The sequence below is a fragment of the Oncorhynchus tshawytscha genome, linkage group LG31 (assembly GCF_018296145.1).
Source record: "Oncorhynchus tshawytscha isolate Ot180627B linkage group LG31, Otsh_v2.0, whole genome shotgun sequence".
Classification (NCBI taxonomy): Eukaryota; Metazoa; Chordata; class Actinopteri; order Salmoniformes; family Salmonidae; genus Oncorhynchus; species Oncorhynchus tshawytscha.
The window spans coordinates 23,475,514-23,490,853 of record NC_056459.1 but is presented as its reverse complement, the minus strand read 5'-3'; the positions used below and the strand labels follow the sequence as shown (position 1 = coordinate 23,490,853).

The 15,340-nt window shown below is 40.3% G+C and overlaps 1 protein-coding gene across 1 annotated transcript in view; it reads left to right on the top strand.

The window, feature by feature from the left end:
* The first annotated feature begins 4,505 nt into the window (after positions 1 to 4,505).
* LOC112229225 (calcitonin gene-related peptide type 1 receptor-like) overlaps positions 4,506 to 15,340 on the top strand; it is a 53,846-nt gene continuing 43,011 nt past the window's right edge. The window contains exons 1-4 of the mRNA XM_042309833.1: positions 4,506 to 4,660; positions 7,137 to 7,244; positions 8,335 to 8,438; positions 9,696 to 9,915. Of these exons, the coding sequence (XP_042165767.1) occupies positions 4,597 to 4,660; positions 7,137 to 7,244; positions 8,335 to 8,438; positions 9,696 to 9,915 (496 nt within the window). The 5' untranslated portion in view covers positions 4,506 to 4,596. The remainder of the gene's footprint in view (positions 4,661 to 7,136; positions 7,245 to 8,334; positions 8,439 to 9,695; positions 9,916 to 15,340) is intronic.

Genomic DNA, 15,340 nt, shown 5'->3' with positions numbered 1-15,340 from the left:
GAATAACTGCATAACGATTACCGACTTCGAGCGCTTATCCTCATGTTTGTTTTTCCAACACCACAATCAAGTAGAGAATGTTCATTCTCGACAAGCTGAAAATACATCCCTTCCTACTCAGTATCGAAGGCTTGGTTTGGCAATCTCTGAATGTCATTAAACTCTTTGATGTTTTGTAACAGATTTTTTGGGGCATTTTGTCTCTTTCCATTAAGCAAAAGGTTGTGGCGCAGTTTGGATGCTGGAATTATATTAGAGTGGAGTGGATGAATGTGCGCAGGTAGCCTACAGGTAGCCTATTTTATTTAGTGTCAAATCGCCGTACTTCTACATCTGCATTGCTTGCTGTTTGGGGTTTTAGACTGGGTTTCTGTATAGCACTTTGTGACATCGGCTGATGTAAAAAGGGCTTTATAAATACATTTGATTGATTGATTGATTGATTGGCAACCAATCCCTCACGGGATTAATTGACACATAAACAAATATTACAATAAGTTACTGTGATAATTAATTGATAATGCTTATGGTATTCTGTGCAGTGCGCACCTCATAAAGAGTGAACAAGAAATCACTACATAATAGTAAATAAGGTTATCAACAATAATTATATCCTTAGAGCAGTAAAAATCGTACATACAGATAAATAAATCCAAGCACAATGACACACTGGCCTCTCCCCTGCCTATCAGCTACTCTTCTATCTTGTGGATTTATATTGAAAATCTGTGCAGATGTGAATGATTTAATCTGTGGTATGATTGCTAGTTAGCCGATTGCAGATCTGGACAAACGATCCACCTACCACTATTGTCACTATGAATGGTGGATAGAGGGCAGGATAGACCTTTAGACAGGTAGACTATATTGACCTGTGGAACAGTAAGCGTGCAGAAAAGCATAGTGCATAATGGATGTACCAAAACACCTTAATAGGGGACGCGCATGCAAGCAGATGAGGAGATTTGGCAATATGGAAGACATTAGATAGTACAACTGACAAAATGGCCAATGTAAATCAAGGAAAAATCACAAGTAGTTTCACAATCCCTCCCTATTTTGGACCAGCTAGCTAACCAACAACTGTAACAATGTATTTGAGAAACAACAGTGCATATTGGGTAACTTTATTGATGTTTTCAATTAAGATTTGGAGAAGAAATATGGTTTAGATGTTGTCAATAATCTTTTGATAGTAAGCCAACCTCATCTGTCCTGCCCCAAAGTTGCGCACGCTTTGGTTTTGTTTGTAAACAGCCCAGGTAAAGCATGTAGAGGTAAAGTAGCTAAAGCATGTAGAGGTAAAGTAGGTAAAGCATGTAGAGGTAAAATAGCTAAAGCATGTAGAGGTAAAGTAGCTAAAGCATGTAGAGGTAAAGTAGCTAAAGCATGTAGAGGTATTGGAGGTAAAGCATGTAGAGGTAAAGGAGGTAAAGCATGCAGAGGTAAAGTAGCTAAAGCATGTAGAGGTAAAGTAGGTAAAGCATGTAGGGGTAAAGTAGCTAAAGCATGTAGAGGTAAAGTAGGTAAAGCATGTAGAGGTAAAGTAGGTAAAGCATGTAGAGGTAAAGTAGTTAAGCATGTAGAGGTGAAGTAGCTAAAGCATGTAGAGGTAAAGTAGGTAAAGCATGTAGAGCTTGCCCAGGTAAAGCATGGAGAGGTAAAGTAGGTAAAGCATGTAGAGGTAAAGTAGCTAAAGCATGTAGAGGTAAAGTAGGTAAAGCATGTAGAGGTAAAGTAGCTAAAGCATGTAGAGGTAAAGTAGGTAAAGCATGTAGAGGTAAAGTAGGTAAAGCATGTAGAGGTAAAGTAGCTAAAGCATGTAGAGGTAAAGTAGGTAAAGCATGTAGAGGTAAAGTAGGTAAAGCATGTAGAGGTAAAGTAGGTAAAGCATGTAGAGGTAAAGTAGGTAAAGCATGTAGAGGTAAAGTAGGTAAAGCATGTAGAGGTAAAGTAGGTAAAGCATGTAGAGGTAAAGTAGGTAAAGCATGTAGAGGTGAAGTAGCTAAAGCATGTAGAGGTAAAGTAGGTAAAGCATGTAGAGCTTGCCCAGGTAAAGCATGTAGAGGTAAAGTAGGTAAAGCATGTAGAGGTAAAGTAGGTAAAGCATGTAGAGGTAAAGTAGGTAAAGCATGTAGAGGTGAAGTAGCTAAAGCATGTAGAGGTAAAGTAGGTAAAGCATGTAGAGCTTGCCCAGGTAAAGCATGTAGAGGTAAAGTAGGCACATAATAATACCTTTGTACTGATAATAATACCTTTGTACTGATGATAATACCTTTGTACTGATAATAATACCTTTGTACTGATGATAATACCTTTGTACTGATAATAATACCTTTGTACTGATGATAATACATTTGTACTGATAATAATACATTTGTACTGATAATAATACCTTTGTACTGATAATAATACCTTTGTACTGATAATAATACCTTTGTACTGATAATAATACCTTTGTACTGATAATAATACCTTTGTACTGATAATAATACCTGTGTACTGATAATAATACCTTTGTACTGATGATAATATCTTTGTACTGATAATAATACCTTTGTACTGATAATAATACCTTTGTACTGATAATAATACCTGTGTACTGATAATAATACCTTTGTACTGATAATAATACCTTTGTACTGATAATAATACCTTTGTACTGATAATAATACCTTTGTACTGATAATAATACCTTTGTACTGATAATAATACCTTTGTCCATTTGGTCTTCTATTCATCAGTGTCGATGTGAAATGAAATGTTCACCTGATGATAAGTTGGCTGCTGATAAGTGTTTATACCATGTAATTAAATTACATTTGTCTGCCTGGCTGAGTGTAAAAGGTAAATCGAATTCATGCTGATCTCTTTAATCTGGCTGATGTTCATGCACTTGTCTTTGCGTCCAGTGAAGCTTTACTCTAAGCTTCTGAAGTAACTATTATTTCAGCAAGATGCGTGGAGGAAAGGATAGAGGAAGGACATTTGTGTACAGGTGAGGTTTACTCACTGTCTGGACCTTTAAAGCTGACATTGGTGGTGGCCTGGTGGTCGTATGTATGACGTCATTTACTTCAACGTTTGGAGTGACATCATATGTACGGCTGCTAAACTGCTACATGGGACGTCGTCAATATTCCGAAAACTCTCTCAGACGAAGAAAAAAAAATCTCCCCTTCCTTTTATGTTTGTGTCTGTAGCTCAGTATGCTTTGAATTGTCAGGTAACTGATGTACTATTCCCTGGAGAAGGAAAAGAACTCTCCAAAAGTTCAACGGGAAGAGATGAAAGTAATTAAAAAAGAGAGAAAGGAGGGAGAAAGGAGGGAGGAGGTTAGGGCGGGTGGGAGGTGTTTGCGAGCAAATCTCTCCAAGCTATTGTGTTAATATTTATGTATAATTAATTAAAGTGTGGAAGCGGAAAGAGAACAAGAGAATAAGAGAGAGAGCGAGAGAGAGAAATGACAAGCCCCAACGCTTGAGTGGCTTAATTCTCTGTAGAAATATTAGGAGAGATGAGTCACACTCACGACGACACATTGGACACAGATGCTATTTGAATCTTGATTTCCTTCTCGTCTTTGTGCAGTGAAGTGTTATCTACATCAGCGTTGGAGACGAGACGAGCTCCCATGGTTTTTAAAGATTTTTTTCCCAAACCACACAATAGGAGAACAGACAGGATCAGAGAGACACTCTTGTCCTCTACATATAAAACATCTATCCCTTTTTCTGAATTATTTTGTGAGTTCTCAAATGCATTTTACTGTGTGGAGGAATACATGAATGAGTCAACCACGGTTTGACAAAACTATCGATAGAGAATTTGTAGGTTCTTGTATGCTAGTCATCTGTAACTATGTCAACGCACGTTTCAAGTACAGCATTGGGACACTCACAGAATGATACTCTATTCTTCTATTGCTATAAGCATGAATTTAAAAAAATATACATTTTTCCTTTATTTAACTAGGCAAGTCAGTTAAGAACACATTCTTATTTTCAATGACAGCCTAGGAACAGTGTGTTAACTGCCTTGTTCAGGGGCAGAACAACAGATTTTTACCTTGTCAGCACAGGGATTTAATCTTGCAACCTTTCAGTTACTAGTCCAACGCGCTAAGCAGTAGGCTACCTGCCTCTAACCACTAGGCTACCTGCCTCTAACCACTAAGCTACCTGCCTCTAACCACTGGGCTACCTGCCGCCCCAAGTTCATGTGGGACTATACTGTCAATAAATCACTCTCACAATTCCAATAGTATACCATAGAAAGAGAACAACTCATTCTAGGACTCATTCTAGATCATTACACATTGACTGCTGAAGAACAAGCATGCCAATATTGTCACAACACAATACAAATTGATTCAGCGCAGGGCAATTAGTTTCAGGGCAGCACAGACTAGGTGCAACATACACATACATCACTATCCAGTCACTTAGATGTTAAATAGCTCTATTGTGGTAAGATGAAGTTGTTGCTGTGTCTTTGCAGAGCGGAACTGTTGCCGGGGAGTCCAGCTCTGAGCCTGCTGGCCCAGACACATCTCTCAGGCCTGTCCTGGCCATAATAGAGGACGAGAGGCAGACCATGACCGAGGGTCAATACAAATGTCTTGAGCTGTTCAGCCGAGACCAGCAGCACAACATCACAGGTGAAGCACAAATCACTAATTTAAAAGTACAAAAATGGATGTACCAATCCCAGATTGCCCCTTTAATCTAATCACACTACTTACTGGGAGTTAATCTGATTAATGGAGCTCTTTGAGAAAGCACTAGTGTTGATGCTATGACCTTTGTTGCGTGAGTAAATCTTAGTGGATGGATGTGTAATCAGTGCTCCCTTGATGCTATAGGTAATAGAAATGCTGGTACTATCTTTTGGTATTTGTTTCATTAGACCATTGCTGACAGTCCCAAAATGTTTTGCTTGTCACCAATCAAGTTTTCAAGATAGTATATAACGTTCAAAATACAGAAATAATCTCGTATGATACATTTTGCATTATATAATATAAAACACAGCATCATATGATGTAAAAATGCGCCATATGGAGATAATTTCTGTATTTTGAAAGTTACATATCTTGAAAACTTGTTTGCTGACAAGATGGGAATGTGTCGACAATGGACTAATGAAAAAATACCAAAAGATAGTTTTTGGGGTGGAGTGTTATATGCCTATAAAATACTTAAATGCAGTGATATATGACTATAAAATACTTAAATGCAGTGATAAATGCCTATAAAATAATTAAATGCAGTGACATATGCCTATAAAATACTTTAATGCTGTGATATAGGCCTATAAATGACTTAAATGCAGTGATAAAGGCCTATAAAACTACCATAGCTAAATGGTTGGAGCATCTCTGCTTTTATGGAAAGTGCTAAAGGCACCGAGCATCTGCTAAATGTCTCAAATGGACAGTACCAGTCAAAAGTTTGGACACGCCTACTCATTCAAGGGTTTTTCTTTATTTCTAAAAATGTTCACATTGTAGAATAATAATAAAGACATCAAAACTATGAAATAACACATATGGAATCATGTAGTAACCAAAAAAGTGTTAAATCAAAATATATTTTAGATTCTTCAAAGTAGCCACCCTTTGCATTGATGACAGCTTGCACACTCTTGGTATTATCTCAACCAGCTTCATGATGTAGTCACCTGGAATGTATTTCAATTAACAGGTGTGCCTTGTTAAAAGTTGATTTGTGGAATTCTTTCCTTCTTAATGCATTTGAGCCAATCAGTTGTGTTGTGGCAAGGTAGGGGTGGTATACAGAAAATAGCCCTATTTGGTAAAAGACCAAGTCCATATTATGGCAAGAACAGCTCAAATAAGCAAAGAGAAACGACAGTTTATCATTACTTTAAGACATGAAGGTCAGTCAATATGGAGAATGTCAAGAACTTTGAAAGTTTCTTCAAGTGCAGTCAAAAAAACTATCAAGCGATATGATGAAACTTGCTCTCATGAGGACTGCCACAACAAAGGAAGACCCAGAGCTACCTCTGCTGCAGAGGATAAGTTCATTAGAGTTAACAGCCTCAGAAATTGCAGGCCAAATAAATGCTTCACAGAGTTCAAGTAACAGACACATCTCAACATCAACTGTTCAGAGGAGACTGTGTGAATCAGGCCTTCGTGGTCAAATTGCTGCAAAGAAACCACTACTAAAGGACACTAATAATAAGAAGAGACTTGCTTGGGCCAAGAAACACGAGCAATGGACATTAGACCAGTGGAAATCTGTCCTTTGGTCTGATGAGTCCAAATTGAAGATTTTTGGTTCCAACCGCCGTGTCTTTGTGAGACACAGAGTAGGTGAACAGATGATCTCTGCATGTGCGGTTCCCACCGTGAATCATGGAGGAGGAGGTGTGATGGTGTGGGGGTGCTTTGCTGGTGACACTGTCAGTGATTTATTTAGAATTCAAGGCACACTTAACCAGCATGGTTATCACAGCATTCTGCAGTGATACGCCATCCCATGTGGTTTGCGCTTAGTGGGACTGTCATTTGTTTTCAACAGGACAATGACCCAAAACATACCTCCAGGCTATGTAAGGGCTATTTGACCAAGAAGGAGAGTGATGGAATGCTGCATCAAATGACCTGGCCTCCACAACCACCCGACCTCATCCCAATTGAGATGGTTTGGGATGAGTTGGACTGCAGAGTGAAGGAAAAGCAGTCAACAAGTTCTCAGCATATGTGGGAACTCCTTCAAGAATGTTGGAAAAGCATTCCAGGTGAAGCTGGTTGATAGAATGCCAAGAGTGTGTAAAGCTGTCATTAAGGCAAAGGGTGGCTACTTTGAAGAATATAAAATATAAAATGTATTTTGATTTGTTTAACACTTTTTTGGTTACTACATGATTCCATAGGTGTTATTTCATAGTTTTGATGTCTTCACTGTTATTCTACAATGTAGAAAATATTAAAAATGAAGAAAAACCCTTGAAAGAGTAGGTGTGTCCAAACTTTTGACTGGTACTGTAAATAATAGGGTTAGACATGAATCGTTAACACATGGTTCAGCAATATGGAGGTAGCCTGAAGTGTTATTAATGAACAGTTAGCTAAAGATATTAAAAAGTAATTCTCCCTGACGCAGGTGTGTTCTGTAGTCGTATGTGGGATGGCTTGTTATGTTGGGACGAGACTCCGGTGGGGACCTACGCCACACAGAACTGCCCAGACTACCCCGGCCTGGACACCACTGGTAAGACCGCACACTGATAAATAATCCAATTTCTGCAGAGGTCCTCCCTGTCCATGTACTCTTATGGAATGTGATCTAAAAGGCAAAACTTATCCTAGATCAGCACTCCTACTCTGAGATGCTTTTTGAATACAGGTACTTTACTGACCAATCTGACCAGTGACACAATGACTGCAATGAGAGTTGGACTAACGAGTGTAGAGTATATAGATTGTTAATCACTGGTGATGCAACAGTTTATCTAATTATTTCACTCTTCTTTTGTTCGGTTGAAGCAAGCTGTCTTGTATAGCTCAGCTGGGTTTTATGTACCGAACCGTTGATTAGCTGCTGGGCGAGGACAGGCTGCTGGGTTAGCGTGCTTACAGACAGGGAACATCGTGATCTCAGTCATTATCCAACAGGAGATACAACTCACGCTTTAGTGATTAGAGCAGGGAAGAGTTTCCCCAAGTCTGGTATATTAAAGTGTTATGTGATGCCCATAACTTATATCTTAAGTGGTTTTCTAGCTTTGGTGGTGAATTAGTTGAATGACAAGGAGCTGGCTCTCAGTGTTATGGAATGCAGTGATGCTCAATTGAGTAATGAGGACAAACAGAATAACACTTAAAGGGGCAATCTGCTGTACAAATAACAACATTTATATGACAGCAAAATGAGAGAGAAAAAACTGCCGACAAGGGTACAAACTGGTTGAATCAACGTTGTTTCCACGTCACGTTAAAAAAATAACTGATAGGATTTTTAAAAAAATCATCAATGTAAAGGCATTTCCAATTTTTTACATCCAGCTTCTAACCTAATGACATAGTGAAATGTTATGTTATTTTCACGTTGAATTCACGTTAGTTGACAACTCAACCAAATTCAAAACTAGTTGTTGAACTTACATCTGTGCCCAGTAGGTAACTATTGCCTCTACAGTTGATATTACAGTCCAGTCAGTGTAGCTATAGCAGCGGCTTCATATGACAATGATGGATTCAGGGATGGATTGATGATAGATTCAGCACCTGCCAAATCACCATTACTCATCGCTGAAATTATATCGCTAACAATTACCATGAATTGTTTCTTTTTTTTGCAGGAAAAGTGTCAAAATATTGTGATGAATCTGGTAATTGGGTCCAAAGTCCCTTCATTAATAAGACCTGGTCCAAATGTCTGACGTTCTCCAAGGAAAAGTTAAAGGTAATTGGAGATTGATTCGTTCTCAGTTGATTAATGGACAAAACAGTACAGGTCTGTCTGGGACAGGCAATGCATCCAAAATGGCACCATATTCCCTATAAAGTCCACTACTTTGGACCAGAACCCTATGGGCCCTGGTCTAAAGTATTGCATTTTTTAGTGAATAGGGTGCCATTAGGAGCGCACCCTGGCTGTGCAGACAGGACCCCAACAGCTCTAGTCAGACTATTCTTAATCCTTATTCTGTTTCTGTTGTCGGTCTGTTGTGTTTCCTGGTTATTATTCCATTGATATGTTTAAAACCATAACTAGAGCCAGGAGGTTTTCCTACTCTGGGCTCTTGATCAGGAACAACTCTGGGCCCGCCTACCCATTCTGTATGTTGTCTGAAGTGTTTTCTACATGTTTTTCAACCGTTTTTTACTTCTATTAGTTATTGATCTGTCTTTATATAATAACTGTTACTGTTCCCTGTTGACAAGTAGATATCCTCACACTATATTCTATCTATCTGTGTCTTGGTAATCACTGTTCCCTATTGACAAGTAGATATCCTCACACTGTATTCTATCTATCTGTGTCTTGGTAATCACTGTTCCCTGTTGACAAGTAGATATCCTCACACTGTATTCTATATATCTGTGTCTTGGTAATCACTGTTCCCTGTTGACAAGTAGATATCCTCACACTGTATTCTATCTATCTGTGTCTTGGTAATCACTGTTCCCTGTTGACAAGTAGATATCCTCACACTGTATTCTATATATCTGTGTCTTGGTAATCACTGTTCCCTGTTGACAAGTAGATATCCTCACACTGTATTCTATATATCTGTGTCTTGGTAATCACTGTTCCCTGTTGACAAGTAGATATCCTCACACTGTATTCTATATATCTGTGTCTTGGTAATCACTGTTCCCTGTTGACAAGTAGATATCCTCACACTGTATTCTATATATCTGTGTCTTGGTAATCACTGTTCCCTATTGACAAGTAGATATCCTCACACTGTATTCTATCTATCTGTGTCTTGGTAATCACTGTTCCCTGTTGACAAGTAGATATCCTCACACTGTATTCTATATATCTGTGTCTTGGTAATCACTGTTCCCTGTTGACAAGTAGATATCCTCACACTGTATTCTATATATCTGTGTCTTGGTAATCACTGTTCCCTGTTGACAAGTAGAAATCCTCACGCTGTATTGTGTTTGTTTCTTTATGATTTCTGTCCCGTTACATGTGGTTCTTCCCCAGAAGGTGACTCCCCATGGTCTGCTAGAGCCAGGGTCTGTGGAGCCCACTGTGGAGACTCCAAACAGCCAGAAGGTGACTCCTCATGGTCTGCTAGAGCCCACTGTGGAGACTCCAGTCAGCCCCAGGGTCAGTCAGGAGGAGGAGGAGAGGAAGAAGATCATCGACGGTCAATACAAATGCTTTGAGAAGATGAACAGAGATCAGCCGTATAACAAATCAGGTAGTGATGATGTGCGCTACTCTAATCTAATCTAATCTAATCTTTTATATCTCCAGTGCACATGCCTTTTAAACCTCCAGTGCACATTCCTTTTATATCTCCAGTGCACATTCCTTTTATACCTCCAGTGCACATTCCTTTTATATCTCCAGTGCACATTCCTTTTATACCTCCAGTGCACATTCCTTTTATATCTCCAGTGCACATTCCTTTTATACCTCCAGTGCACATTCCTTTTATACCTCCAGTGCACATGCCTTTTAAACCTTCAAGTGCACATTCCTTTTAAACCTCCAGTGCACATGCCTTTTAAACCTCCAGTGCACATGCCTTTTATACCTCCAGAGCACATTCCTTTATACCTCCAGTGCACATGCCTTTTAAACCTCCAGTGCACATTCCTTTTAAACCTCCAGTGCACATGCCTTTTATACCTCCAGTGCACATTCCTTTATACATCCAGTGCACATTCCTTTTATACCTCCAGTGCACATTCCTTTATACCTCCAGTGCACATTCCTTTATACCTCCAGTGCACATTCCTTTTATATCTCCAGTGCACATTCCTTTATACCTCCAGTGCACATGCCTTTTAAAACTCCAGTGCACATTCCTTTTATACCTCCAGTGCACATGCCTTTTAAACCTCCAGTGCACATGCCTTTTATACCTCCAGTGCACATGCCTTTTAAACCTCCAGTGCACATTCCTTGTATACCTCCAGTGCACATGCCTTTTAAACCTCCAATGCACATGCCTTTTATACCTCCAGTGCACATTCCTTTATACATCCAGTGCACATTCCTTTTATACCTCCAGTGCACATTCCTTTATACCTCCAGTGCACATTCCTTTATACCTCCAGTGCACATTCCTTTTACATCTCCAGTGCACATTCCTTTATACCTCCAGTGCACATGCCTTTTAAACCTCCAGTGCACATACCTTTTAAACCTCCAGTGCACATGCCTTTTATACCTCCAGTGCACATTCCTTTATACATCCAGTGCACATTCCTTTTATACCTCCAGTGCACATTCCTTTATACCTCCAGTGCACATTCCTTTATACCTCCAGTGCACATTCCTTTTATATCTCCAGTGCACATTCCTTTATACCTCCAGTGCACATGCCTTTTAAACCTCCAGTGCACATTCCTTTTAAACCTCCAGTGCACATTCCTTTTAAACCTCCAGTGCACATTCCTTTTATATCTCCAGTGCACATTCCTTTTATACCTCCAGTGCACATTCCTTTTATATCTCCAGTGCACATTCCTTTTATACCTCCAGTACACATTCCTTTTATATCTCCAGTGCACATTCCTTTTATACCTCCAGTGCACATTCCTTTTATACCTCCAGTGCACATGCCTTTTAAACCTCCAATACACATGCCTTTTATACCTCCAGTGCACATTCCTTTTATATCTCCAGTGCACATTCCTTTTAAACCTTCAGTGCACATTCCTTTTAAACCTCCAGTGCACATGCCTTTTATACCTCCAGTGCACATTCCTTTATACCTCCAGTGCACATTCCTTTTATACCTCCAGTGCACATGCCTTTTAAACCTCCAGTGCACATGCCTTTTATACCTCCAGTGCACATTCCTTTATACATCCAGTGCACATTCCTTTCAACCTCCAGTGCACATTCCTTTATACCTCCAGTGCACATTCCTTTATACCTCCAGTGCACATTCCTTTTATATCTCCAGTGCACATTCCTTTATACCTCCAGTGCACATGCCTTTTAAACCTCCAGTGCACATGCCTTTTATACCTCCAGTACACATGCCTTTTAAACCTCCAGTGCACATGCCTTTTAAACCTCCAGTGCACATGCCTTTTAAACCTCCAGTGCACATGCCTTTTATACCTCCAGTGCACATACCTTTTATACCTCCAGTGCACATGCCTTTTATACCTCCAGTGCACATGCCTTTTATACCTCCAGTGCACATGCCTTTTATACCTCCAGTGCACATGCCTTTTAAACCTCCAGTGCACATTCCTTTTATACCTCCAGTGCACATGCCTTTTAAACCTCCAGTGCACATGCCTTTTAAACCTCCAGTGCACATGCCGGTGAGGAGTGGTAGTAGTGGTATACAGATGTGGGTGGGTGTCTATTTGAATAAATCCATTGAGAAAATACTCAGGTCATGAGAAACATTATAAGACTAATGAAATTTATTTTCAAAATAATATAATGGCATATTTTGAGTTTCATTATGTTACTGATCTGTGCAGTCCATATGCTATGTGGCTGTGCCATGCACAGGAACTCTAGTTGTTTTGTTCATTAAACAGACCGAACACACTTAGGCTACGCTGATCACAGTCAACACACTTATTTTATAGTAGGCTAAGAATATAATGAAATATAACAGAATAAAATACTAATAATATTTCTCCCATAGAACTTGTTTCATGGCAACATGTGGAAACGTTATCATATAAAAAAAAAGTGATATTTTGAAACAGAGCCCAAGTCTATATTTTTTTCATCCCTGTTTCATTTCTTCCCTACACTCACTCTGCCTTGTTAGGCAGCGGGCGGTAGGGTTTTACATTGAGAGTATCTTCATCGCGATACACATAGAAAATAATATAACTAAATAGATATTTTCAAAAGCACGTGAGTCTCATGTTCATATTTGACATCCTCTGTGCGCTTTTGCTATTGAGCAAAAATAATGACCTACACTTAATTTAGGCTACATTATTGCATGCTAAATATTACTCATAAGTGCTAGATGACCAAGTGAAAGATGAGCTATACTACCTCCCAGTCAGAGAATTAACCAAATATACAGACAGAAATTCAGTGAAACAAAATCACATTGATTGATTAAGACGAGTCGCAGGCTTTTTGGTTGTGAATAGACCTCGGCTACTAAACTATTGCGAGTGAAGAGCAAAATAATCTCCTTGTTAAACTACATAACATGCTGGCAACATGTTCTGATCCGTCCTAATAAATGAGCCAACTAGACAAGATCATCATTAGCAGCACTCACCTCAACGTGGCTAACATTTCCACAGCCTAATTGTATTAGAGCACAAGGCGAGACCCATATGCAGACACAGGAGTCAGATGGTTGAGCTCCGATATTTATTATAACACAAGGGGTAGGCAAAATGCAGGTCGGGTACAGGCGAGAGTTCAATAACCAGGTCAGAGTTCAAACAGTACAGGGTGTTAGACAGTCTCGAGGTCAGGACAGGAAGAATGGTCAGGCAGGCGGGTTCGGTGTCAGGACAGGCAAGGTTCAAAACCAGGAGGACTAGGAAAAACAGAGACCGGGGAAAAAAGGAGCTAGGAGACAACCGCTAGTTGACTTGGCAAACAAGATGAACTGACACAGAGAGACAGAAAACACAGGGATAAATACACCGGGGATAGTGAGTGACACCTGGAGGGGGTGGAGACAAGCACAAGGGCAGGTGAACCAGATCAGGGTGTGACAAATTGTAGCCTAACCAAAATCCAAACTGAGATTCAGTGAAAAGAAAAATCGGACATTGATTGATTATTCAAGACCCCAGGCTTGTCTCAAAGCAGCACGAAATAGTTGACTACACGCGGGTAGGCTATTGCTTCAATCAAATGTAGGCTATTATAACAATATTGGATGACTTTGGGAGTTTCATTTCGCAAGAATTTGATGCTTTCAATTTCATTGGCATACTTTATTCCAGTATTTTCATAATTCAGTGATTTTTTTATTCCCACAGTAATTCGTTACGGATGCGTCCAGTTGTGGTTAAGAAAATCGTGCAAGTGGTGGGCTATGTGAAGAGATGGGTGAAGTGACATGGCTCGCAAAGTTTAGAACTGCCAGGAGGATAGTAGTAATGGGTGCTGCTTAGCAACCACCACGAGCTTAAGAGCGTAGTGCAGGCCTGGGCGGCCACATTAGAGTGTATTTTTGCCATCGCGGGCCAGAACCATATTACAAGATTATACATCATGTGTATGACTGTGTTGATAGATACAGTGAGGGAAAAAAGTATTTGATCCCCTGCTGATTTTGTACGTTTGCTCACTGACAAAGGCGTGATCAGTCTATAATTTTAATGGTAGGTTTATTTGAAGAGTGAAAGACAGAATAACAACAACAAAATCCAGAAAAACGCATGTCAAAAATGTTATAAATTTATTTGCATTTTAATGAGGGAAATAAGTATTTGACCCCTCTGCAAAACATGACTTAGTACTTGGTGGCAAAACCCTTGTTGGCAATCACAGAGGTCAGACGTTTCTTGTAGTTGGCCACCAGGTTTGCACACGTCTCAGGAGGGATTTTGTCCCACTCCTCTTTGCAGATCTTCTCCAAGTCATTAAGGTTTCGAGGCTGACGTTTGGCAACTCGAACCTTCAGCTCCCTCCACAGATTTTCTATGGGATTAAGGTCTGGAGACTGGCTAGGCCACTCCAGGACCTTAATGTGCTTCTTCTTGAGCCACTCCTTTGTTGCCTTGACTGTGTGTTTTGGGTCATTGTCATGCTGGAATGCCCATCCACGACCCATTTTCAATGCCCTGGCTGAGGGAAGGAGGTTCTCACCCAAGATTTGACGGTACATGGCCCTGTCCATCGTCCCTTTGATGCAGTGAAGTTGTCCTGTCCCCTGAAAAACACCTGAAACACCTGAAAAACACCCCCAAAGCATAATGTTTCCACCTCCATGTTTGACGGTGGGGATGCTGTTCTTGGGGTCATAGGCAGCATTCCTCCTCCAAACACGGCGAGTTGAGTTGATGCCAAAGAGCTCCATTTTGGTCTCATCTGACCACAACACCTTCACCCAGTTGTCCTCTGAATCATTCAGATGTTCATTGGCAAACTTCAGACAGGCATGTATATGTGCTTTCTTGAGCAGGGGGACCTTGCGGGCGCTGCAGGATTTCAGTCCTTCACGGCGTAGTGTGCTACCAATTGTTTTCTTGGTGACTATGGTCCCAGCTGCCTTGAGATCATTGACAAGATCCTCCTGTGTAGTTCTGGGCTGATTCCTCACCGTTCTCATGATCATTGCAACTCCACGAGGTGAGATCTTGCACGGAGTCCCAGTCCGAGGGAGATTGACAATTCTTTTGTTTCTTCCATTTGCGAATAATCGCACCAACTGTTGTCACCTTCTCACCAAGCTGCTTGGCGATGGTCTTGTAGCCCATTCCAGTCTTGCGTAGGTCTACAATCTTGGAGAGCTCTTTGGTCTTGGCCATGGTGGAGAGTTTGGAATCCGATTGATTGATTGCTTCTGTGGACAGGTGTCTTTTATACAGGGAACAAGGTGAGATTAGGAGCACTCCCTTTAAGAGTGTGCTCCTAATCTCAGCTCGTTACCTGTATAAAAGACACCTGGGAGCCAGAAATCTTTCTGATTGAGCGGGGGTCAAATACTTGTTTCCCTC